Raw genomic sequence first — 23775 nt, forward strand, 5'->3', positions numbered from 1 at the left:
AATACTGTGATAACTTCAATCATACAGATAAAAAGGAAGTGCTTTCTTATTAAATGGGCTGTATTTGCTTCCTATTGTGACCGCAAATTTAGGAGCTTAAAACAACAGCAATTTATTCTCTCACAGGAAGCCAGAAATCTGCAATGAGTCCTTCGGGGCTCAAATCAAGGTAGCAGAAGGGCTGTGCCTTCTTCTGGAGGCTCTTGGGAGAATCCATTCCTGGACTCTCCTCGTTTCTAGGGGCTGATGGCATTCCCTTCCTCATCACCCCAATTTTTGCCTCTGTGGTTACATCACCTGCTGTTTCATTTGTGAACTCTTCCTTGTCCCTCTCCTACGGGTATACACATGATTGTATTTACCTCCTAGGATAAGTGAGGATGATTGTTCTATCTCAAGATCTTTACCATAATCACATCTGTAAAGTCCTGTAGTGCCATTAAAGGGTAGCACTCACAGATTCTAGGGATTATTAGAAGGATAGGTGGGGTAAGGTCATGCACAGCCCACCAGAGGTATCACTCCTATTCTTCCACTGCCCCCGCCCCCAACCAAACGGTCTATGGCCATGATGTCCAATATGGCAGCCACTGACTGGTGGTCACAGTATTGGCAGTCACAGGTGGCTCCTGAGCCCTTGAAACACCGCTTGTTTGGATTGAGATATGCTGTACATGTAAGATACACACTAGATTTTGAGGTCTTATTACCAAAAAATGCAAAGTATTTCATTGACAATTTTTTTGTTGATGTTGATTCCATGTTGAAATAACATGTTCAATATGTTAGGTTAGATTAAATATATTACTGAAACTAGTATTGCTGGTTTCTGTTTACTTTTTCAGTGCAGCTACTAGAAAATCTAAAGTTATATCTGTGGCTTGCACTTGTGGCTTGTGCTATATGTCTGTTAGTGCATTACACCAGCTACAAGAGTAATTCTCAAACTGCTGCACGGCACAATCAGGTGGGGGAGTTTTTGAAAACCCCAATAGGCAAGCTGTGACCCAGACTTATTAAATCAGAAGTCTCGAGCACCTGGGTGGCTCAGTGGGTTAAAGCCTCTTGCCTTCGGCTCAGGTCATGATCTCGGGGTCCTGGGGTCGAGGCCCTCACTGGGCTCTCTGCTCAGCTGGGAGCCTGCTTCCTCCTCTCTCTCTGCCTGCTTCTCTGCCTCTTTGTGATCTCCGTCTGTTAAATAAATAAATAAAATCTTAAAAAAAAAAATCAGAAGTTTCTAGGGAGAGGCCCAGGCATCAGTCTTATTAAACTCCCCACCCAAGTGATTCTAATATGCAGCCAAGATTGAAAATCTGTGGGGTAGAGACCTGGAGGAGGGCTAATAGTGGAAACTACATTAGTGGTTCAGGGATGATCCAAAGGCTCTGCTCATTTTCTTTACAAACAACAGAAAATATGGGCTTCTGAAGTGTCCTCTGCTTTTGGTTTTCCTCCCTGAGACACATGCCTCACCTTACCCACAGAAAGCAGATGGGGTGGATGTGGGGAGGGAACAGAGCAGCTGTTTTCATGACTCGGTAGACACTGAGGTCTCAATGCTCTGAGGGTCAGGCTGCCTGGACCTCTGTCCCTTTGGTGGTTCTGGCAGTTAGATGAATCCTTCCCTGGCAGTTTCTGCTACAGGACCTGGCAGAACCAAAACAAAAAAGGCCAGTGAGCTTCTAAATGTTTGGTTTGTGGGGCCAGATCAGGGCAGAGCACCTTCACAGAGGATCCCGGAGACAGCAGGTTTGGGAGACATCCATCACAGCATCTACCATGGCCAGAAGCTCCTGCTAATGCTGGGATCCCCAGCTACGTTACGTCCCATTTCCACACGGCTGTCGTGTTCTCCAGATCTGGACTCAGAATTAGGTAAGGAAGGAAAAATCCAGGGCACTTCATTGAGTTTTTTTATTTCTTTGCTAAAAGTTTTATTTATTTATCTGAGGGAGAGAGAGCTAGCGAGAAGAGAACATGAGCGGGGAGGAGAGGGAGAAGCAGGTTTCCCGCTGAGCAGGGACCCGATGCGGAGCTCCATCCCAGGACGCTGAGATCATGACCTAGGCTGAAGGCAGACGCCCAACAGACTGAGCCATCCAGATGCCCCACACTTCACTGAGTTGTAAAGTATGGCTTGGGAAACTGGTTCTTGGTGGAGCAAGGTGGGCTATTTCCATAGCTGCCTGTTGCCTGCCACAGTGCAACACAGGAGATTAACCACAGCCTTGTGCGTGTGGTACCTTTACTTATGTCCAGCTTCATCAGTGGACGAACCTGTCACCTGAGTGCAGTTTACAGTGATTTGAGGCTAACGCATTAAACACCGTATGGTCCTACACTTAGACGATTTAGAAAAATTTTCTGAACTGCATAGCACTCATGTGGGTTGCAAAGTAGCTTTCACTAAATGGTCATTAACATTTGCCAAAGGAGGAGGTTTTCTCTTTCCAAACAAGGGGATTAAAAAAATGGAACAAAGGCCTTGAGCAAGCCTATTCCCTCCTTCCTTCCCTCTTTTATTTAATACTGACTCTAGGTTAGCAAGCAGGCCTTGTCTTCACAGAGTTTAGGCGCTACTAGAGGGATAAGTCCTCAAAGTAAGACAGAAAACATCATAGGATCTCTGACTGGAAACAAGGCCTCCCTTCCCCTTTTGCCCCTTTCTTCCAATCACACACACACACACACACACACACACACACACGTGCATGCGACTTTGCAGCAGCTCCCAGGCAGGGAGCACGTGTGTGTGTATGTATACACGCATATGTATGTGTTTCCAGGAAACTTAGAAAGATAAAAAAAAAAAAAGATTAAGAGGGAGAAATTTGAAAATTAGAAAATGATAAAAGTCATGTTAATTAACAAGTCCTATTCTTTAAGTCTTATTTAAATTGCTGAGAATGGGCCACAAATTTAGATCTGACTTCCCAGCAGCCAGTGCAAAAAGAAATGTACACCAATTGTATAATTCACAGTGTCTATACGATTAAAACTAATGAGCCCCAAGGAACCATGTGGATTAGGGTGTAATGTAAAAAGGCATATGGGATATACTCGGCAATGTCTTTGACAACATTCTGATTGCCTCTAGGAGTTTCACAGGGCATGACAGAAGTTCACAGGGTTTGGAGAATGTGAAAAAGAGATAATATTAAATTCTAGGTAGAGCTAAACTATTCTGCTGGGGTTGGCCTGGGTTGATATGAGCTTCCACCTGTAACATCCTGTAGTTCAATGTTCTGTTTTAGGTTCTGGGCTAGAGATGTGCTAGAGGTTATGGGGGTGGAGAGGGACCCTCACTTCTGCAGTATGGGCTGATGCTAGGGATCTGGAGGAGAAGAGGCTGGTAGAAGGATCCAATGGGACTCGACCAGAAGATAAAGGCAGGTAAGGCCTTCCATACATGAGAGAATAGCATCAGGAGACACAGAGGAATGGGGAGTTGGCACTGGTAATGTAGGATATGAGGCCAGGTGTGATGCATGCGGAGGCAAGGGCCAGACTGCACCTGTCTTACGTGCTCTGCTAAGGAATGTGACTTTGTTCCGGGATCGGTCCGGAGTTGCCACTGAAGGGGTTTGGGGTGAGGGGGCAGCTGTAGCTGCAGACTGTTGCATTCATGCTGCACGATGTGTCTGGCCAAAATTTAGGGGCTTAAATAGCTGTCACACACTCTCGAACACAGGTGTGAGAGTCTGCGAGGGGAAGGAGGCTCTACTGCCGGGTTCAGGTTTGTAGAATGCCTGGGGTGACACCGCGTGGGGCTGAGCCCCAAGGAACAGCAGCTGCCCAAGGTCAGCTCTTCTGCCAGTGATATGTGGGAAGTACAAGATGGTGAGGGGACAAGCAGAAGGGAACCACTCAGGTACGCCCACATTCCATTAGCAACACCAGCCCATGGCCAAGCACATCATTCCTGGGGAAACTGCCCCGCAGCGTGGGAGCTGCTGCAAAGTCACATGCAGAGAGTGGCCTGAATCAGACTCGTGGGCTGGCAAGAACTCTGCTCAAGGGTTTGATCTCCGTTGGAGGGGAAACAGCTGGACTTGACTTTGTAGCTAGCTCCCTGGGGCAGCTGTGTGGAAAGCAGATTTAAGACAAGTGACACTGGTGTCAGAGGGACCAGTGAGGAGGGTCAGGTGAGACCTAGTGAGGACCTGGTCTGGGTGATGGTGAGTGGTGGATAGAATGGAGGTGGTTCAAAACAACTGAGGAGATAAAACCTCCAGGGTTTATGGACGTAGTGTTGTTTATAGCTGGTTTTTAGATACGCAGAATCGACTGCTAGGGTTGCATACCAAACTGTTAGTTGTCCATCACATATCATGTGTTCTTATTTCTTATTAAAACAACTCTGATTTTACTTCAGGGCATTAATGTGCTTATCTTTTTTTTTTTTCATGTGTGGAGCCCAACATGGGGCCTGAACTCATGACCCTGAGATCAAGACCTGAGCTGAGATCAAGAGTCAGATGTTTGGGGCACCTGGGTGGTTCAGTTGGTTGAGCATCTGCCTCTTGATTTCAGCTCAGGCCATGATCTGAGGGTTGTGGGATTGAGTCCTGTGTTGGGCTCCATGCTCAGTGGTGAGTCTGCTTGAGATAACCTCTCTCCTGCTCCTCTGTCCCTCCCTCTGTTTGCATACTTTCTTTTTCTCTCTCTCTCTCTCAAATAAATAAACAAAATCTTAAAAAAAAAAAAAAAAAAAAGGAGGGGGTTGTGCTAAGGTGCTTAACTTTAAAATGTTTCCTAGCTTCCCTTATAGCGGGGAGGCGGTTCCATGGCAAGCCCTGGCTATTAAGATAGAAATGAGATTCACTGTGTTATATTACCAGGACACATTTTAAAATGGCATGTGTCCTTTTGGCATTTGGTCCTATCTTTGTCCTGCCCCAAATGTAGATGGATGGCTGGCACTCCAGCAGCCACCTTGTTGCCAGGAAATAGTCATCCTAAGTATGGCTGAGCAGAGAGAAGGAGTCAAAGTTGTTTTAAGATTGTATTTATTTATTTGAGAGAGAGAGGGAGACAGAGGGAGTGTGAGTTGGGGGAAGGGGTAGAGAGAGAGGGAGAAAATCTCAAGCAGACTCCACACTGAGTGCAGAGTCCAAAGCAGGGCTTGACATCACGATCCTGAGGTCATGCCTGAGCAGAAACCAAGAATTAGTTGCTTAACTGACTGAGGCACCCAGGTGCCCCAGGAGTCTTAAGTTTTTGATGATACCATAAAGACATCATACCAACCCTCAACTGAATGTTGGTTGTGTGAGAGAAAATACATGCCTTCTTTAGGTGACTGAGTTTTGAGCCGTCTGTCTTTAGCAGCCAAGTTCCCGATACCACCATGACCTTAGCAACATGAGTCAAAAGCATTCATTCCATAATTATCTTGAATCAGTGACCAAAATTAGAAATATCAAAACTTCATCACGCTGATCTAGCCCAGTAGTAAGTAGCTGTTAGGGTATAGAAGTTTGTGGAAAATTTTTCTTTGCTTTCTTTCCTCCTTGACTTCTCCCCGCATGTCTTGTTCCTCCACTCAGCCATCTATCTGCCTTTCAATAGCTGCTTAGTGGTTAACTGTCCAAGAGAATTAGCAACGAAGAGCGCTGGCATTGGATTTTGGAACTGGACTCTTAAAGAACAAACCCGGTGGAGGAAAAACCACCCAGATGTGGTGGTTCCTATATCCAGAGAGTGGGCTAGGCGGATGTGGTATCAGTCATTACAAAGTGGCATTTCTGTAGGTAACTTGACAAAGGACTTCATGTCCATTACCTCATTAGCTGCCAGAGCCCCAAGAGGTAAGATGATTTGTTCAAGCTGACAAATTAACAAGGGACAGGGACAGGACTTGTATTTTCCCTTCCTGTGTCAAAAGAAATCTCAGGAACTATGCTGAGGAGAGCCTTCTGCCCACATGAGAGACGGGGAGGTGTCAAAGACAAGTTTCACTTGCAGTTAAAGGGGAGAGAGACTGAAATTTACTCCTCTGTCATAAGAGGCAAGAGGGTGTTTTTTTTGTCTTTGTTGGTTTTTTTGGGTTGTTGTTTTTCTTTATTTTTTAAGTCGGCTCAATGTCCAACCAGGAGCTCAACTTGGGGCTTGAACCCAAGACTCTGAGATTAAGACCTGAGCTGAGGTGGAGAGCCAGATGCTTAGCCGATTGAGCCACCCAGGGCCCCAAGACACAGTAGGGTTTTTAAGACCCCAGGGTGGGCTACTGGTTAAATACTGGAGGATACTGGGAATGGGAAGGGGTGAGGGGAGTTGGTTAGTGTGATTAGACCATTTATGTTTGCTAATTGGCACTTAGTGAAGTTAGGCTCCACACCTTTCAGAGAGAAGGAGAGATGGGGTGGGGGTGGGGTGGGGTGGGGTGGGAGGGGGCTGTTTTCCTTGGTAATTACATTTCCAAGGGATGACTTCCAGGTCCTGGAGAAGGACATTCCTGGGTGGTGAAACAGGTGAGAAGCTGGGAGGTGATTTACAACTCAAGGCAGCAGAGAAAGTTTGCTAAAGGAAGGGCTCTAAGAAAAGGGAGGTCAGGGACGTATAGTCAGGGAGAAACCTGTCTAAAGTTTATAGTCAAGCTGAGGGGTACTTTAAGGCCATCTGGTCAGAGAGCTGCACCCTCTTTCCTTGCTCTCCAGGAAGCTAGGACCCAGAAAGTCCCCATCTGATGATCTGTTAAAAGGTGGTAGCCTTATCAGGGGATGCACACTGACCTGCTGGTGGAGGGACTCTGATTCAGAGCCTCGCCCTACAGGGTGATTAGCCCCTCTGCACCCCTGCTTTCCGAAGCCCTCTGGGGGGAAGTTCCTGCACTCTTCTGGCCCTGTCTCCATCCTGGAGAGGAGAGTACTCATCAAAATGATGTGCCCAGGACAAGTGCATCTTACTTCTTCAGGCAAGAAACAGATGCTTTCAGCTCTGGTTAGATTTCACGCAACAGGAGGGTAGAACTGGGGAGGTGGGAAAGGGAATTTTGCAGCCCAAAGATAGGACCCAGGGACAAGGAACACCCACTTCCAGAAATTACCATCACAAAAAGCCAACCCACTAAGAACTGACTGCCAGCCCTGGAGGAAAATGGAAATGTCCCTGGCAGTTCCAGCTGCTTAAGGGGCTGTCCTCTGCTCAGAGGGGAGGTGACTGTGTTGACCTTAAAAATCCAGGGCTAGGGAATCTGGAGGTGAAGGTATTTTATTTTCCCCTTAAGGCTTTGATGTTTTTCAAATAAAACTTAAATGATCCAATACCGGCCCCTGAAGCTCTTCACAAAGTAGTGAATTTTTAGAAAAGACAAGGGCCTGGGGTGGGGGGGTGGGGGGGTGGTCCCTAAAGAGTAGTGCCCCAAAGCAAAGCCTTTCTTTGCTCTTTTCAGAGCACTAGGGTTTTCTTCAGTGTTCCTTTCCCACCCCACTTACACTCCCCCCTTTTTTGGCCATCCACCTTTTCTTCCATTCTCCAAAGTAGAAATCGACGGTTATCCGGTGGGTAGGTCAGTCTATCTATATGATCAATCTATCTTATTCTATCTATCTAATGTATGTATTATCTATCTATCATCCATCTATCTATCTATCTATCTATCTATCTATCTATCTATCTATCATCTAATATGTCTAGTCTATCTTCCCTGACCTCCAATCACTGCATATACCAAGTGTCTCTCATTTTGGTCGTGCGTTGTTTCCCCGCAGGGTCACAAACCCCGCGCGCAGGGGGCGGAGGAAGGAGCTCCTTCCGCCACATGGTGGCGCGCGCGAGCCTGCGAGAGCCGGGCCGCTTGGCTTCTCACGCTTCTCCCGCATCCCGCCCCACCCGCGCCGCGGCGCTGGAGGAGCCGCGCCCCCGACCTTCCCCGGCGGGATAGCAGGGAGCGCGCCTCGGGAGTCCGGGAGGCGATCTAGCTGCAGTTGCGTCCGGTCCGCGCGGGAGGTGCGGGCGGCCGCGGACGGCCCCCGTTGCAGGCTCCTCCTCCTGCGGGTCCAGCCTTTACCCCTCCACCCTCCACCCCTCCTCGGCGCGGCTCGGCTCGGCTGCAAATCGCAGGCTTTCCCCGAGCAGCCTAGGAGCGGCGGCGGGCGTAGCGAAGGCGGCGGGAGGAGCGCAGCAGGCGGGCCGCGCCGAGCGCTCGGGCAGCGGCGGCGGCGGCGTCGCTCGAGCAATCCCGGAGGCGCCGTGGCGCCCGGCGCGCCCTAGCTCGACTAGGAATGCAGTGAAGCCGGGGCTGCAGCTGGGCGAGGGGGAGGAGAGTGCGCGCGTGTGTGCGAGAGTGTGGGGGGCGACGGTCTTGCATCGGAGCGGAGGAGAGGGCAGGGGAACCGGGGCGCGGCCCCCGGGCGCCCCCGCCGCTCCCCGAGGTTTTCCCGCGGCGGCGCCCGCTCCCCGGCGCCCCTCACCATGGACTCGCGCCGAGTTGGGACGCGCCTCGGCAACAGCGCGCGGGTAACTGCCCGGCCCTGGGGCTGCGCGGGCGCGCGCGCGGGGATGGCGAGGTAGGATGGCCGCCCAGCGCGACCCTTGCCGCCCCAACCCAGCGGCCGCCGGGCGGTGCAGCTGACTCGCTGGAGCGCATAGGGGTGTGGGCGGAGGCGGCCCAGCCGCGCCCGCGCCTTCGGGAGTCGCTTTGCCTCTTCCACCCACTCGCACCTGCCACCGCGCGGATACCATGTCTAAGGCGGCCGGAGGTCCGGCAGCGGCGGCGGCTGCGGAAAGTTGTCCCTCGGCTTCTGCCGGCCCGTCCGCCGCCGCCGCGGTGGAGGACCTGTCCAAAGTGTCGGACGAGGAGCTGCTGCAGTGGAGCAAGGAGGAGCTGATCCGCAGCCTGCGGCGCGCCGAGGCCGAGAAGGTGAGCGCGATGCTGGACCACAGCAACCTCATCCGCGAGGTGAACCGCCGCCTGCAGCTGCACCTGGGCGAGATCCGCGGGCTCAAGGTGAGCGCGGGGCCGGGCGGGGAGCGGGGCGCCCCGGGGAGGTGGGGCCAGGCAAACTTTCCCTCCCCTCGTCAACAGGTGATCCTCCCCACTCTCCCGGTCACCACCCCCTGCTCCCCTTCCCCAGCCCTTTGGAAACTTTTTTTTCGAACTTTAGAAGCGATTGGTCTCTTCTTCCTTGTTTGGGGCGAGCCAGTGTGGACCTCTCATTCAGGGTCTTCTGTGGCCGGAGGAGCGGGCGCCGAGGATGCTGGAAAGTAGGGAGGGAGGTGATGGGCATGCAGAACCTTTATTTTCCTGGAAAACCAGTGGTTTGGGGAGCCGGGGCACAGGCAGGGGAAGGGGTGAGCGAGGGAATGAGTCCAGGGCATCTTTGTCCTTGGGGGTTAGGGATACAGGTGCTCTGGAGCCGCGACTGCTCCGGCGGATGAGGAAAGGGCGCCAATGCTGGGGAGAAGGGCTGGCGGGGTGCCCAGGGAGAAGTCGCGGGCGCCACCTTCGGAGCTGACGTATGTCACCCAGTGCAGAGGACCTAAAGCTCTGCCTTCACATTTTTTACCTGCTCCTGCGCTTTCCATCGCTCCTATTCAGATGGTGTCATCTGGGGCTCCTTGGCCCCCTTGCCCCCCTTCAGCCCCGGTTTGATTATAATTCCATCCAGCCTTGAGGGGGGCGAAGGGATTTGAAAGGTACTACCCCAGCTGTCGGCTTTGACGCTTTGGTTTTGGAACCAGCCTTCCCTCTTTGCTATTAGGAAAAAAAAAAAAATATTAAAGAAAGAAAAGAAGACCCAAACCCCACCAACTTATTTTCTCCTTGGAGAGCTTTGAGTGTGGGAGCAGTGTGCCCGCCCGCGGGGCTGTAGGAGACGGGGGGCCGGGATCCGCCCTGCCAACGCACGCCGCAAACTTCCTCTCCTCACCGCTTGCGCGGGTGCTTGCTGGTATTCCTTCCTCTCATTGTTCTGCTTTTGTTTATAGGAAGCCAGACACAAACGAAAACACTGCGGGGACATCAGGGAGCAAATTCCTGCAGGCACAGTCTGTTCTTGTCCCCTTCCACTCTCACCCCACTAGGGCTGTAGACACTTTCTTAATTGCTTCAGTGCTCCTGCTCTGGGATTCTGGGGCAGAGAGGCGCGGAGGGACAGAAGGCCAGAGGCTCACCTGGGTGCTGGGTCCAGTGCAGGTGGAGATGGCCTTCCCCAGGGCTCCAACTCACTGTCCTCTAGTTCCTAGAGTGGGTGCAGTTAGAAAGATTCCACAGTCAGAAAAATCCCAAGGCTTCCACTCTTCTTTGGTTTAATTCATTACTCGAGTATTTCTTATTAAGTACCATACTCTTGGGGAATTACAGACAGGCTAGTATAGTGAGAAGATCATCTCAGAAGTGGGTTTGCATCTAGAATCCTCATTTGCCAGGAGGGTGAGCTTGGGTAATTAATTTATCAGAACCTCATTTTATTCATCAATAAAATGCAAATGATAAATACCATCTCCTAGGGGTTTGCAACAAGACATTAGGATAACATAGGAGAAGCTTTAATTCTGGACTTGACTGCAAGACAGTGGTAGACATTGTCATCAGGAGAGGGCTTGTAAATGTATAGGTGTGCGCCTCCATGATGGGGATTTTTAGGCAAAGCTGGGCAAAAGTATAGTTCATAACCCTCCAATTCCATGGTTTGAACTATAATGTAGCTTAGAAGAGTTTTTAATTAAGTAATTAATCAATTTCCTAAGGATTTTAATAGTATGGAACATCAATACAATAGTTCAGAAATACTTGAAGGTTCTCTTGGGTTGTGTGGATTGTCTTAGTGTATGTGTGTGTGTGTATGTGTATGTTTGTGTCTGTGTCTGTGTGAGTGGTGGGGGAGGCTGGTCTTCTTTCTGGTAGCTTCATTTAGAGAAGTACCTATTAGGCCAGCGAAGGGCAGTTTCACCCCAAGTAGGAGAGTCTCCTGGTCTAGATTCATGACTTGGCTTAAAAAGACTTTCCTGTCCACCTCGTTATCAAGTTCAGAAAGGTGGGGCTGGATACTTTTTGATGCGGCCTCTACTCCTTTCCATCATCCTTGGCCAGGTACAACATCATAGCCCCCAAGGCCTCTGGGCCACCCCTGAGGGGCTGTGGTGAAGCCTGGCTGAGGCTTCTATCCCTTCTATCCATCATCTTAGCTCAGAACATCCCTGGACACTCTCGTGATGCACTAATGTGGTTGACTGGAGTAAATTATATGTGCACTCAACTTATTTTGGCTTACCTAGAGGGAAGGATTTTTTATTTTATTTTTGGCTCTGATGGTGTGGGTCTCCCACTTGAGGGCCTTAAAGTTAGAGTTATGAAGGCCACAATATTTTTAAAGTTAGGGTTATGAAGGCCACAGCATTTCTCTTTTTTACGTTCCTTTCTGTGATCTGCTTTTGAAATTGTAATGAATATTTTCAAGGCTACTAGGTACTGCGGCTGTAGAGATGGGGAGATGGGAGCACTAGGTCTTTCCCTTGAAGGGCCTCTGACTGGGTCCAAGCCCTGGCTGACTTGTCTGGTGTTTAAATATTTCAGAGGTAGAGCAGTGTGGGGCAGCGGAGAGGTAAAGGATTTAGAGTCTGACAATTTGAGCAGCATGGGCAGTCTGTTAACCTCTCCTAGCCTCAGTGTTCTCATCTGCTAAATGGGGATGCTAATTCCGGAAGAGGTTTGATGAGGATTACATGATACATTTGAGGTTAATAGCTTTCTCAAGGTCACACAGATATACAGTGCTTAAAATGGGCTGACTTTCTTTTCTTTCAGGTAGTTGACATTCTCTGGTTAGAATGTGTGATCCTGCAAGGGTGGAAAAGGGGATTCTGGTTCTGATCTTATAAGGAGTTGGATTCTGAGAACCATGTCTGTGCGCTGCTGAACCAATGCTCAGGTTGCTCTGACCTGGGGTTTCAGGGGATGGGGGCAGATTTGGGGGAACCAGCTTTGGAGATTGGTTATGCATAACATTAATGTTCCTCTCTGCTCCCCAACACATGGATTCCTGCTCCCTGCAATGAAGAAAAATTACTAACTAGAACAATTCTTTAACCACAGAGAGAGTACTTGGGAGTCTTACTTATGAAATTTTGAGTGGTAGGCCATGAGGTGGGTTGAATCTTTTAAATGTCCACTTTAGACAGATGGATAACATCTGGTAGCCAGTGTCAATGTTCAAAGGACACTTTGTGTTCTGAAAAAGAAAGCCCAAATCTTAATGTGGCAGATTTGAAGAAGCTGGCTTAGAAGGTGATTATCAAATCAGTTGCTTAGCTTTTCCACAGAAGAGAAAGGAAATAGCCCAGAATTGTATCCCCAAGAATATTATTTGCTCTTAGAAGAAGGCGTGGTGATAAAGAAAGCTAAGTAGGCTGTTACCCCCTTTATCCCAGCCAGAATTCTGGGAAGTATATGCTTCCCTCCATTTGGAAAGTCATTAACTCCACAAAGCCCCAGTGTATTTCCCAGTTCTGGAGAAGTCAGGAATAGCTGTGGGATAGTCGAAAGGAAGTATTTTCAGATGGAAGTTCATTGAGATGGAGAAGAATATGACTTGAACTTTCTATGAAATGGCAGGATTAAACTAAATGTCGAATAATTTTTGAAGCTGAGAAAGATTAATTTTTTTTTTTAAGTTTTATTGTCTCACAGTCTCCACAGCTTCTGATTTCCCCAAAAGCATCAATGTCAACAGATCCTTTACTTGCTTATGACATATACTCCAACCTTGCAGGGGCGTACTGAGACAATAGTAAGAAATCCTCAGTAGCCAGAGCTATATCCTGTTTTGGCCACAGGCCTAGGGTTTTTAAAACATTGGTGAGTCCATAAACACATATTATTTACTGTACACAAGGCGCCATGCCAGGCGCGTCAGCTACCCAAAGGATGACTTTAAAATGGAGTCTGGCCCCAGAAGCTGGGATATCTACATTGGAAAAGGAAAAAAAAATGATGTCCAATGAGTCGTCCAGCTACTGTACCTTAGAGGTATTAAGCAGTAAGTGGGAAAGTTACTTCATTCATTCATTTGTGGTTGTTGCCACCATGGGCCAGAAGCTGTTCCAGGGCTAGGGGAGACTTCTCGAGGAATTTCTCCTCTTAGGTAAGTTCGTGTAGGGAAGAGGACAGTTTATTCTAGTTGGGAAGCTGGGATACAAGCAAGCAGCATAAGTAGCTGACAAAGAGGGAGCTCAGGAGAAAGCCTTTCTGGCTTGGCCAAAGGGTTTATTCATCTTCCTGGTAACGGGGAGAAGATGGGATTGATGCAGGAGAGAGAACATTGATGGAGTGATTTTGAGGATCAGTCTGGCCCCAGAGAACTTGGCTTGGGTGGATGAGGAAAGATAGAGGAAGCAGCAGACAAAGGCAGGGGAGGCCACGTGGGAGGTGTTTGGAAATGGCCAGACCTGAAGTCAGAGAGTGATAATGAGAAGAAAAGGGCATCAGAAACAAGGAAGCCGACAGTCAGGATGCCAAGAGTTAGAAATGGAGTTAAAACCACACTGCACAAATCCTCTTCTTCATCAGGGTGACTCTCATCTTAGGCCCCAAGACCATCAGGGGGTGCTGGGTGCTGGGTGTGGGTGACAGATTTTTTTTTTTTTTAAAGATTTTATTTATTTATTTGACAGAGAGAGATCACAAGTAGGCAGAGAGGCAGGCAGAAAGAGGAAGGGAAGCAGGTTCCCTGCTGAGCAGAGAGCCCGATGCAGGGCTCGATCCCAGGACTCCAGGATCATGACCCGAGCTGAAAGCAGAGGCTTTAACCCACTGAGCCACCCAGGCGCCCCTGGGTGACAGATGTTTTAGAGTGTATTTTCTCACCAGTGTCAGACAAAGGGTTAGAATGAATCTGAGTTTACCGCGTTCAGGTCTCCTCTAAGTGCCTCTAGTTCTGTGTTGGATGACAGAGTCACAAGACCAGAGCTTTTCTGGCTTTGGAAAGCAGAAGAAAGCACCAAGGTGCTTCAAGAAACGATCCCTTTACTCGATGTGTGACTAGAGAATAAAGGGGGATCTCACAATGTGTTTTCAAAGTTCCTTGGTTCAGGTGTCTACAGTGGGGGTGCTCTGTTCTGGGCACACAGGTGGAGAGAATAGATGGGGTTTCCATTCTCGGGACCAGGGTCTGGTGAGTTCTCATAGCCACGTTCAACCATATGTGATTGAAATGAGTGCCACAGAGGGAAAGTCAAAGGGGGTTATGGTAGAAGTGTATAAGGCAACTTCTTTAGATAGGTAGTGGTCAGAGATGGCTTCTAGGGAAGTGATTTATGAAGTGAGGCCTTTAGGTTGTACAGAAGGTTAGGGGAACACATTCCAAGTGAAGGAGGGGAAGGCTTATTCCTTGGGCCCTGCAACCAGGCCAGTGTTGGTGGGGCTCAATTGGGGGTCAAGGGAGGGGTCCCCCCTTCTCCACTGCTGCCATCTGTGTAAGCCACCATCCTCTCCCTCTACCTGGACCAGCCTGGTGGACTCTTAACTGATCTCTCCTGGCTTCTACCTTATCTTGTCTCCCTTTCTTCTCTCCACCGCCCCCTCCTCTGGTCTGTTTTCCACACAGAACGATGGTGATTCTTTATAAAATGAACCTCTTGAGTCACTTCTCTATCCTCAGCTCACCACCAATCCAGAGTCCTTCCCGTGGCTGCCAAGGCTCAGCATTACCCAGCCCCAACACCCAAGCTCCTGGGTCTCCTCTCTCCCACCTCCTCTCCTAGTTCTGCTCTCTGTGCTCACCGTGCTTCAGGCATACTGGCCTCACAGCAACGTCAGCCATGTTTGTCTCAGGGCAAATCCTTGCCCTTCTCTCTGCCTGCAATCCTCTTCCATCACATGTTTGCTCAGTGAGGTGCCTTCTCTTAAAAAATAGTATTTTTTAGCCTGCTTCAGTTTTCTTCCCAGCACTTTCACAACATGCCATGTCAGTTTTTCCCACCAGAATGAAAGCCATAGGATGTCAAGGTGGCTGCGGTGTCCACTGATACATTCTTAGCACCTGGACTGGTACCTGGTGCATACTAGCTGCTTACTAAGTCCTTGTGAATGAGTGAGCAGACCACGATTCATGCAGGAGAAATAGGCTGGGTTAAGAGGACTGGGGTCTTGGGAGACTTGAAGGATTCTGCATTTTATTCGCAGGGAAGTGCGGTGGTTTTTAGCATGCTAAGCATGGGGGTGACAAGATGAGTTAAATTTCAGAAGTGTAGGGCTCAGAAGAGCTGTTTAGTTCAGGAGTAAAAGGTGAGGGAGAAGCAGTCAGGCACCAGCACAGGCTCCTAGGAAGAGCAGCAGGTTGAGTGGAAGTGGTGTTTGCTGAGAGGGGCAGTTTGGGGAGGGGACTTTGAAAATCCCACAAGAGGGCCACCTGGGTGGCTCAGTCGGTTAAGCGGCTGCCTTTGGCTCAGGTCGTGATGATTGCAGGGTTCTGGGATTGAGTCCCCCCGGGGGCTCCTTGCTCAGCAGGGAGCCTGCTTCTCCCTGTCCCTCTGCTTGTGCTCTCTCTCAAATACATAAATAAAATATTTTTTAAAAAAGAAAAGAAAATCTCACAAAAGCTTGGTGGTGCTCGTGTTTCATGTGGGATGCCTGGGACATGAGCAGAGGGTACGCCAGTAGGGCTCAGATGTGCGGGACAGAAACGCTGCTGGAGGCCAGCTGTGCTGGTCCCCTGTGGGAGCCAGGCTATTGGTCCCGTGTCAGGAGCTGAACACCGGGCAGTGCTGCATTTGTGCTGATGGAAGGCCGGCTACCTCAGAGCTTTTAAGCATTTCTCAGCTGCTGAGCAGCCATTTTCTTCCAGGAAGAGGGTGGGGCAGGAGAGGGGGTCCTTGGTTTTAGGGTCTTCTTGCAAATTACGTGGCTACTCCCTGGATATTGGCCTTGGGCAAGTGAAGCTTTGTGAGAGGTCCAGTCTCCTCCTCTTTATTTTTTTTAATTTTTATTTTTAAAAAACTATTTTATTTGTTTATTTGACAGACAGAGATCACAAGTAGGCAGAGAGGCAGGCAGAGAGAGAGGGGAGGAAGCGGGCTCCCTGCAGAGCAGAGAGCCCGATGTGGGACTCGATCCCAATACCCTGGGATCATGACCTGAGCCCAAGGCAGAGGCTTTAATCCACTGAGCCACCCAGGTGTCCCCAGTCTCCTCTTCTTTGCCCCATGATATGGGGCCCCTGGGTGGCTCAGTGGGTTAAAGCCTCTGCCTTCGGCTCAGGTCATGGTCTCAGGGTCCTGGAATCGAACCCCGCATCAGGCTCTCTGCTCAGCAGGGAGCCTGCTTCCTCCTCTCTCTCTCTGCCTGCCTCTCTGCCTACTTGTCATCTGTCTGTCAAATAAATAAATAAAAATCTTTAAGGAAGAAAAGAAAAGAACCATGATAATCATCACTTCCCAAGTGGTTTGTGAAAATCTGATGAGATAATACAAGCCCTGGGTGGGGAGCATAACCCAGACCCATTATTGTGATTTTTATGACACTCATCAGCAGCCTCTCAGCTTCTCACCTCTGCCCCTCACATCACAGAGCATTCACCAATTCCTGTCTCCCTCCCAGGAGGTCTGGGCCTAAGGCCGCCTCACCTCACCTGGGTACCGCCCTTGAATGGCTGTCTCTCTCTTTTTCAGGATATCAACCAGAAACTCCAGGAGGACAACCAGGAGCTGAGGGACCTCTGCTGTTTCCTGGATGATGACCGGCAGAAAGGCAAGAGGGTGTCCCGGGAGTGGCAGAGACTGGGCCGCTACACGGCTGGGGTGATGCACAAGGAAGTGGCCTTATACCTGCAGAAGCTGAAGGAGCTGGAGGTGAAGCAGGAGGAGGTGGTGAAGGAGAATATGGAGCTCAAGGAGCTCTGCGTGCTGCTCGACGAGGAGAAGGGCGCCGGCTGCGCGGGCAGCCGCTGCTCCATCGACAGCCAGGCCAGCCTGTGCCAGCTCACCGCCTCCACGGCGCCCTACGTGCGGGACGTGGGCGACGGCAGCAGCACCTCCAGCACAGGCAGCACCGACAGCCCGGACCACCACAAGCACCACGCCAGCAGCGGCAGCCCGGAGCACCTGCAGAAGCCTCGGGGCGAGGGCAGCCCCGAGCGCGCCAAGCACCGCAGCACCAGCCCCGAGCATCTGCAGAAACCCCGAGCCGCCGGAACCCCGGATCACCCCAAAGCACTCAAAGGACCCAGTCCCGAGCACCACAAACCCCTGTGCAAGGGCAGCCCTGAGCAGCAAAGGCCCCCGCACCCCGGGAGCAGCCCCGAAACGCTGCCCAAGCACGTGCTGAGCGGGAGCCCGGAACACTTTCAGAAGCACAGGCCCGGGGGCAGCCCGGAGCACGCGAGGCACAGCGGAGGGAGCCCCGAGCATCTGCAGAAACACGCCCTCGGCGGGAGCCTGGAGCATCTACCCAGAGCCAGGGGCACCAGCCCTGAGCACCTCAAACAACATTTTGGGGGGAGCCCCGATCACAAACACGTGGGCGGAGGAGGCGGAGGCAGCGGCGGAGGCAGCAGGGAGGGTACTCTCCGAAGACAGGCGCAGGAGGACGTGTCCCCCCATCACCGGAGTGTCTACAGTGGCATGAACGGTGGGTCAGTACGTGCTGGGGAACCGCTTTGGCTGGGGCGACTCATTAGAGAGTTATGAGCCATGAAGGGCATTCCAGACACGTTAGGAGTGAAGGCGCTGGTTGGAGGGGTGGCTGGGGAGGGGAGGTAACAGGTGCTTCCGAGGCTCGAGGCTCCGAGTGTTTCCTTCCCTCGATTTGTTTTGGATTTTACTGTTCTCAGCCGAGTAAGCCTGGCGAAGACGGTGGGTGAGGAGTTAGGGGAAGGAGAGGAACGACAATTCCAAGGGACTCTGAGTGGTCAGAGTGAGATGTGTAGAGATTGAAGAGAAAAAGAGAACCAAGCTAAGGCTTTCCGGTCTTGAACTGGGCTATTTTCCTAGTGTGTGTCGTTTCCTACAGGGGTTCTCATCCAGTGGTTGACCCAGAGGTTTTTTGAATCCATTTAACAGCTTAGTGCGTAAAGAAATGAATTTTATTATGAAGAACATTGGAAAAGAAATATGGTATCCCTCAGCAAGCTCGATGCCCCATTGCCTGAATGCCTGTAGCTATGCCTTACCTTACCTCAAGGATTTTATCTGTGTGTTGGGGCACTTCCCTTTGTAGGAGAAACATATCAAATGGTTTCTTTCCACACTCTTGCAAAACCCACCACCCTCTCCCAGATTCCCTGAAGCATACTTTGAACAGCATGTTTTTACACTGAGAGATAGCCTCCCAAATGTTTAAATGTTCCTCTTGAAAATGTACAGATGAATTTGGACGCTCCTTTGGTTTCCAAAGTGTAATCTCCACTGCATTTGGTGACACGGCCCTAAACCAGACCCTAAACCTTTCAGAAGGGGTTTACTTTCCTGTGTCTTGGTTCTAAAATCACTTTGAACTCCAGAAAGGGGGAAAAGAAATAATTTCTTAAGACCAGCAAACAAAACCCCCTCCCAAGCCTTTCATGTTACTTAAGGTTGAGTTGGAACTAAAAGGTTTGTTTTTATAAACTGCGGGGTTTTTTCATCCAAGATACCTGAGGTTTTCTGCTTTATTTGAAAGCTGCTACGTAGTCCATGCACAGTCAGCTCTGAGCAGTGGTGGGGGGTGGCCAATGTGAGCAGTGAGTAACTGGAAGGGGTACATTTTCAATACTATACCTGGGGATTTACCTGTTGGAGCCCATTTCATCCTAATCCTTTTCTCCTAGTGCTGAAAATTGACTCCTGAAGCTTGGCTTCTAATGCAGCCAATGCTCTTTTATGGTCAGATGGAATTGGAAAGATGGGGAAGACGGGATGCTGCAGCTTTCAGGGTTGGGCTGGAAAGCAGAAGGTGGGAGAAGCCAAGTGACCTGGGTGCAGAGGCCTCCTGGCTGGCTGATTGGGGGTTTTGCTATGTTAGCTACGCCCTCCCTCCCTCCTTCAAGGACTGGCTCAGAAGCTGCCCTGATTGCGGTGGGCAGTGGCGGTTGTGCACTTCTCACAGGAGGTGAAAGTCATTTAAAAAGATATTTTAGTCGCATTGCCATGGATGAGGTGAGCCACTAGCCATGAATCATGTTCTTCAGGGAGCAATGAGTTAACGGGAAAGTTCAAGTTAATGACTTTTCCATTTCTCCATTACTTTTTAATGAGCATGAGAAATACATATGTACACTGTTTAAGGGAAACCTGGTCTCTGGAACAACAACAACAAAAAAAACTTACTTAGGGCCCAGGTAGTTCATTATAAAACAATTTTTTTCTTTCCCAAAGTGCTATTTTAAGTAAAGAACTCCTCTAGTTTAATCAAGACCTGCTTTAAAGAACATGAAAAGATTTCAAGTGCAATTTTAAGAAACACCTTGCATGAAGTAAGGTATATTTCTAGATGAGGATGACATTACATCATGGCTTATTGTTGCCTGATTGCAGATAGACTTTGTGATCTGGCAAATGATTTTTAAAATTTAGCCATTTTATTTAGTTAAAAGTTTGGTGTCGCAGAGATGCATTCTTTAGAATGACACTGTATTTAGATGCTTTTTTTTTTTTTTAACACTGTATTTAATTCTTACGTTTACGGCAGATTTTCTCATAAGTGACAAATAATCTTCTGGCAGTTGCTATCCTTACCAAAGTATATTTCTAGTGCATAGGCATTGCATTTTTATTTCAATAATTAATTAGAAAATGAAGGGGCACAATGAGGTGTTTATGGATCATCAGCCTATAAATTTGGGCCTGTATGTATCCCACCATTACAAATTAATTTTCTTTTTTAAAGATTTTATTTATTTGACACAGAGAGAGTGATCACAAGTAGGCAGAGAGGGAGGGGGAAGCAGGCTTCCTGCTGAGCAGAAAGCCCGATGCGGGGCTCGATCCCAGGACCCTGAGATCATGACCTGAGCCGAAGGCAGAGGCTTAATCCACTGAGCCACCCAGGCGACCCTACAAATTAATTTTTGATATGGATGGTAAGACACGACTTGTCATATTTTCAATCCCCCCCACACTCTGGTTGAATCATTGGCCTAGCCTAGAAACAAGTAGGAACCCATACCAAGATAAATCCCAAATTGTAGATCTGCTGAGTCATGTACAGTCATAATCTATAGTTTGTGTGAGATAATGAGTGTTTTTAGATGAACACTTGGAGATTTTTGAGTGAAGGGAAAAAATAGGGAAAGCTGGTCGAAGTGTGTCTGCATTGTGGCAAAATGAAACTGAAAAGAAACACATATTGGCAGAATACGGTCTTGTAACATTCCCTCCAAGGGAACACACAGCAAGGGAACATTAGTGAAAACAATCACTGTTTTAGTTGACTGTGCCTTGGACATCTTTACATCTGCTACAAACTCCGTGCAGGAGGCAGTTGAAGAACTGGGTATCCAAGAGTTTCCTTTGGTTAAAACAGCTTAATTTCCAACTGGTTACAAGGGTGAATTTGGGGATATTTTTCCTTTCTTAAAAAAAAGCTAAGACTGTATAGCCATGTTTAAATTAGCAGCTGACTGAAAAACAGCAAAATCCAAGGCGAAACAGAAAAAAACCCTTCAAGCTGAATAACATGCTCTTGAGTGCATTTGCTTTTTTAGAAGTTATGATTCAGCTGTTTTTCAGTTTGCAGAGAATTCCGTGTGTGACGAGGAGGTAGATTCAACACTTTCATCTAGGCATTAAGGCATTTGTCTGTTCATTCAAGTCACTTGCTGTGCACCAGATTTGTAAATGAAGTAGTTGAATAGCCGCTATTATCCAGACATGTACCTAAATAGAGAGTCCCCTTGAGAATGGGGGATTCGCTTACCTGATCCCATTGGATTCCAAGGTTGGCTCAAACTTTCTTAGTTGAAAGTGTTCCTTTCCACAGAGAAACCAAAGCGTTTCGCTTCCAGATATCAGCTGGCAGATCTGCCCTAACAGGGAGCTCCTTAGCTCAGGTCATGGGCGATGCGGAGAGCTCAGGTCCTTCCAGCAACAGCTGTTTGTTGTTGTCCTTCCGGGCAAACATGATTCTGGTGAGCAGAAGCCCATACAAGTGGTTCACCCATGGGGCATTATGAATCCGGTTGAAAAGGTCATAAAAGTAGCTTTATTTTTTTAAAGTATTTTTTTTAAAAGAGTTTATTTATTTATTTGACAGAGAGAAATCAGAAATCGGCAGAGAGGCAGGCGGAGAGAAAGGAGGAAGTAGGCTTCCGTTGAGTGGAGAGCCTAATGCGGGACTCCATCCCAAGACCCTGAGATCATGACCTGAGCCGAAGACAGAGGCTTAAACCACTGAGCCACCCAGGTGCCCCCAAAGTAGCTTTATTTTAATTCTAGGGGCACATATTGCTGATTATCAGCAACTAGAAGGGATGGCAAGAAGAAACGTTACTCTCTTTTTTATCATCCATTCAAAAAAATTGCTTAGCTATCTTGGTGGGTGTCGTTTACTTTTCAGAACTAGAGCATGTTCTAGTGACCAGTAGCTTCACACTCTCCTTCATCATCACCCTAGCCAGTGAGAGCCCCCATGAGGAAACAGACAGGGTTCATCAGTGTCCAGCTCCCTCCTGAAAGCTTCTTAGTGCTTCCTTCCTTCCTTTTGTGAGGGTATCTCTAGAGACAGAGCAAGCTGTTTCTCCCCCCAGTTCTTTCTCTAGAGCAGTGTTTCTTAACAGTGGCATCACTTACATTGGGACCAGATAATTCTTTGTTATAATAGGTTGCCCTCTGCATGTGAAGAGGTTTGGCAGCACATGGGGCTCTCCCCACGAGCAAGCCCCAGTTATGGCGAATAAAGCTGTCTCCAGACATGGTTCCACGGGTTAGGGAATGGGAAAGATTGTCCCTGATTCAAAACCACTGCCTCAGAGAGAGCAATGTTTTTCAACCTGACTGCAGATTAAAATCACTGTGGGGGCTTTGCATAATCACCAGAGCTTGGGCCCCACAGGCAGATACGTATTGAATTGGCCCTGAGCGTGTTGCAAAAGAGCTCCTCAGATGATTCTCATGACCAGATGAGTCTCATGACCAGACCAGGTGAAAGCCATTGCCTTACGTGAGTGCGTGTTGTATAAGATGGGTTGACGTGCCTTACGTGGTGAGGAATTCAAGTTTCTTGGGAAAAAGAAAGTTAGTTTTTTTCCTTCTCTTGTCGAATTCCGTGCCTGAAAGGGACTGACCCCAGCAGGTACTGTGAAACTTCATTCCTTATCTCCAGCCCAAGGTTCTCAGATAACACCTTTGGGGTATGGGTTGAAAATTTGAGTTTTGGGTGGATGGGATTTTTAGGTTAACTTGGGGAAACACTGGCATATGTGTAGTTCAGAACTACTTTTTAAAGCCTTCCCATCCAGACCAAAAGGGAAGCACATGAATTTCCAACCCATTTCTAGTGAGTGCCAATGGTGCATGTAGATTGTGTGATGCCTGCAATGCTAATGAGTATTTCCCACCAAAGATATTACGTGTCACATCGCCCAGTTTATAAGTTTTACTCCGAGTTTTCAGATTTCTTCTTATTCTCTGTTGAGGTTATTAATGAGTGAACAAAAACCGCTGATAACACAAAATGACCTTGTCGACGAGGGGGAGGATAACCCGTGTGTGGAAGAGCCCAGCAGGAATTCTCTGAAGCAAGGTTGTCAGTAAATTAAGTAGTGGGGCACTATAGCATGAGTAATTGCTCTCATAAATCTTTTATTTTGCTTAGAAAAAGTCAGAACATCATTTATGAATGAATTTGGACAATAGAAATTAAATGTCTCTGGGGAGGAAAATTTCAACGGTTACAGAATACCAGAACTGATTTAAATTGAGGACCCTAGAGTGTTGGTTTTTCTTGTGTGAACAGACGTTTAAGTGGTTAAAGGAGAAGATGACGTTTTTTGATCTTTAAGCTTCAGTATGGTAATTTGGTAGCCTTATACACACTTTGATGGGACATCAGTTTAGGAAGTTCTGAAAAATAGACTCAATTATCATACTATATCTGTGTGTGCGAAGCATAGTGCATTTTTCATGACAATACGTGTTGGTTTAATGACACAGAAAGCTTAATACTGGACATATAGTTTAAGAAATTGCTAAATATCTAAGAAGTGAGCTACCATTGGAAAACCTAGACGACTTAGGTATTTTTCTGGGAGAATTTAAGGTTTTCAACTCCACCGACAATAATAAAGCTCTGAAAATTCTTTAAATCTAGGAGACCATTTTCTTTTTGGCAAAGGAGAGCATCTGTATCTATAATCTATATATGTGTGTGTGTGTATATTTCTGTAAATAAATAAAACTGTACCTGAACAATGGCAAACATTCAGTTGGATTCTGTTTAGTCAAACAAGTGTCAGCTGCATCTGGCCTCCAGCCTCCATCCACTCGAGGAAGCCAGTTGTTGCTATGAAGTCCCGAACCCCTTCTAGCTGATGGCAGTCATGTTCTTTAGACCCCGTTGAAGTCAACTAAATGTTTGTATTTTTGGTTCATTGCCAGAAGATCTAACAGAAAAAAAATAATCATTAAATTAGTGATTCATTTACTTTCTTAACGGAAGTAATTTAAAGCCAAGCAGGAAAACGTGCAAAGTTACGGTGAGTATTGGCTACCTTTTCAGAAGCATCACAGGAGTACAAACACAGGAGTCTGATAGAAGGCTCTACGCATTCACTCATAGTGACGATAGATTATTCTGGAAGCATCGGTGTAGGGACTTAGTCAAGATCCACTGCTCAGAAAAAAGAACGTGAAGATAAACTTTGC

At 48.2% G+C, this 23775-nt stretch overlaps 1 protein-coding gene and 1 pseudogene across 11 annotated transcripts in view; both read left to right on the top strand.

Annotated features, from left to right (window-relative positions):
* The first annotated feature begins 562 nt into the window (after nt 1-562).
* LOC123391397 lies at nt 563-8560 on the top strand (annotated as a pseudogene).
* Nucleotides 8549-23775, top strand: part of CCDC85A (coiled-coil domain containing 85A) — a 204163-nt gene continuing 188936 nt past the window's right edge. For 4 of the 11 annotated variants that reach the window (XR_006606034.1, XR_006606037.1, XR_006606035.1 and 1 more), the window contains exons 1-2: nt 8549-8950; nt 16609-17570. Coding sequence is in view for 7 of the 11 variants with exons in the window: in XM_013049866.2 (XP_012905320.1) it covers nt 8684-8950; nt 16609-17566 (1225 nt within the window). In the remaining 4 variants the exon portion in view is untranslated. The remainder of the gene's footprint in view (nt 8951-16608; nt 17571-23775) is intronic. The other 7 variants (XM_013049866.2, XM_004780294.3, XM_045077860.1 and 4 more) reach the window with 2 other exon arrangements.

The sequence above is a fragment of the Mustela putorius genome, unplaced genomic scaffold (genome assembly GCF_011764305.1).
Source record: "Mustela putorius furo isolate JIRA1106 unplaced genomic scaffold, ASM1176430v1.1 tig00000224_pilon_pilon_pilon, whole genome shotgun sequence".
Lineage (NCBI taxonomy): Eukaryota > Metazoa > Chordata > Mammalia > Carnivora > Mustelidae > Mustela > Mustela putorius.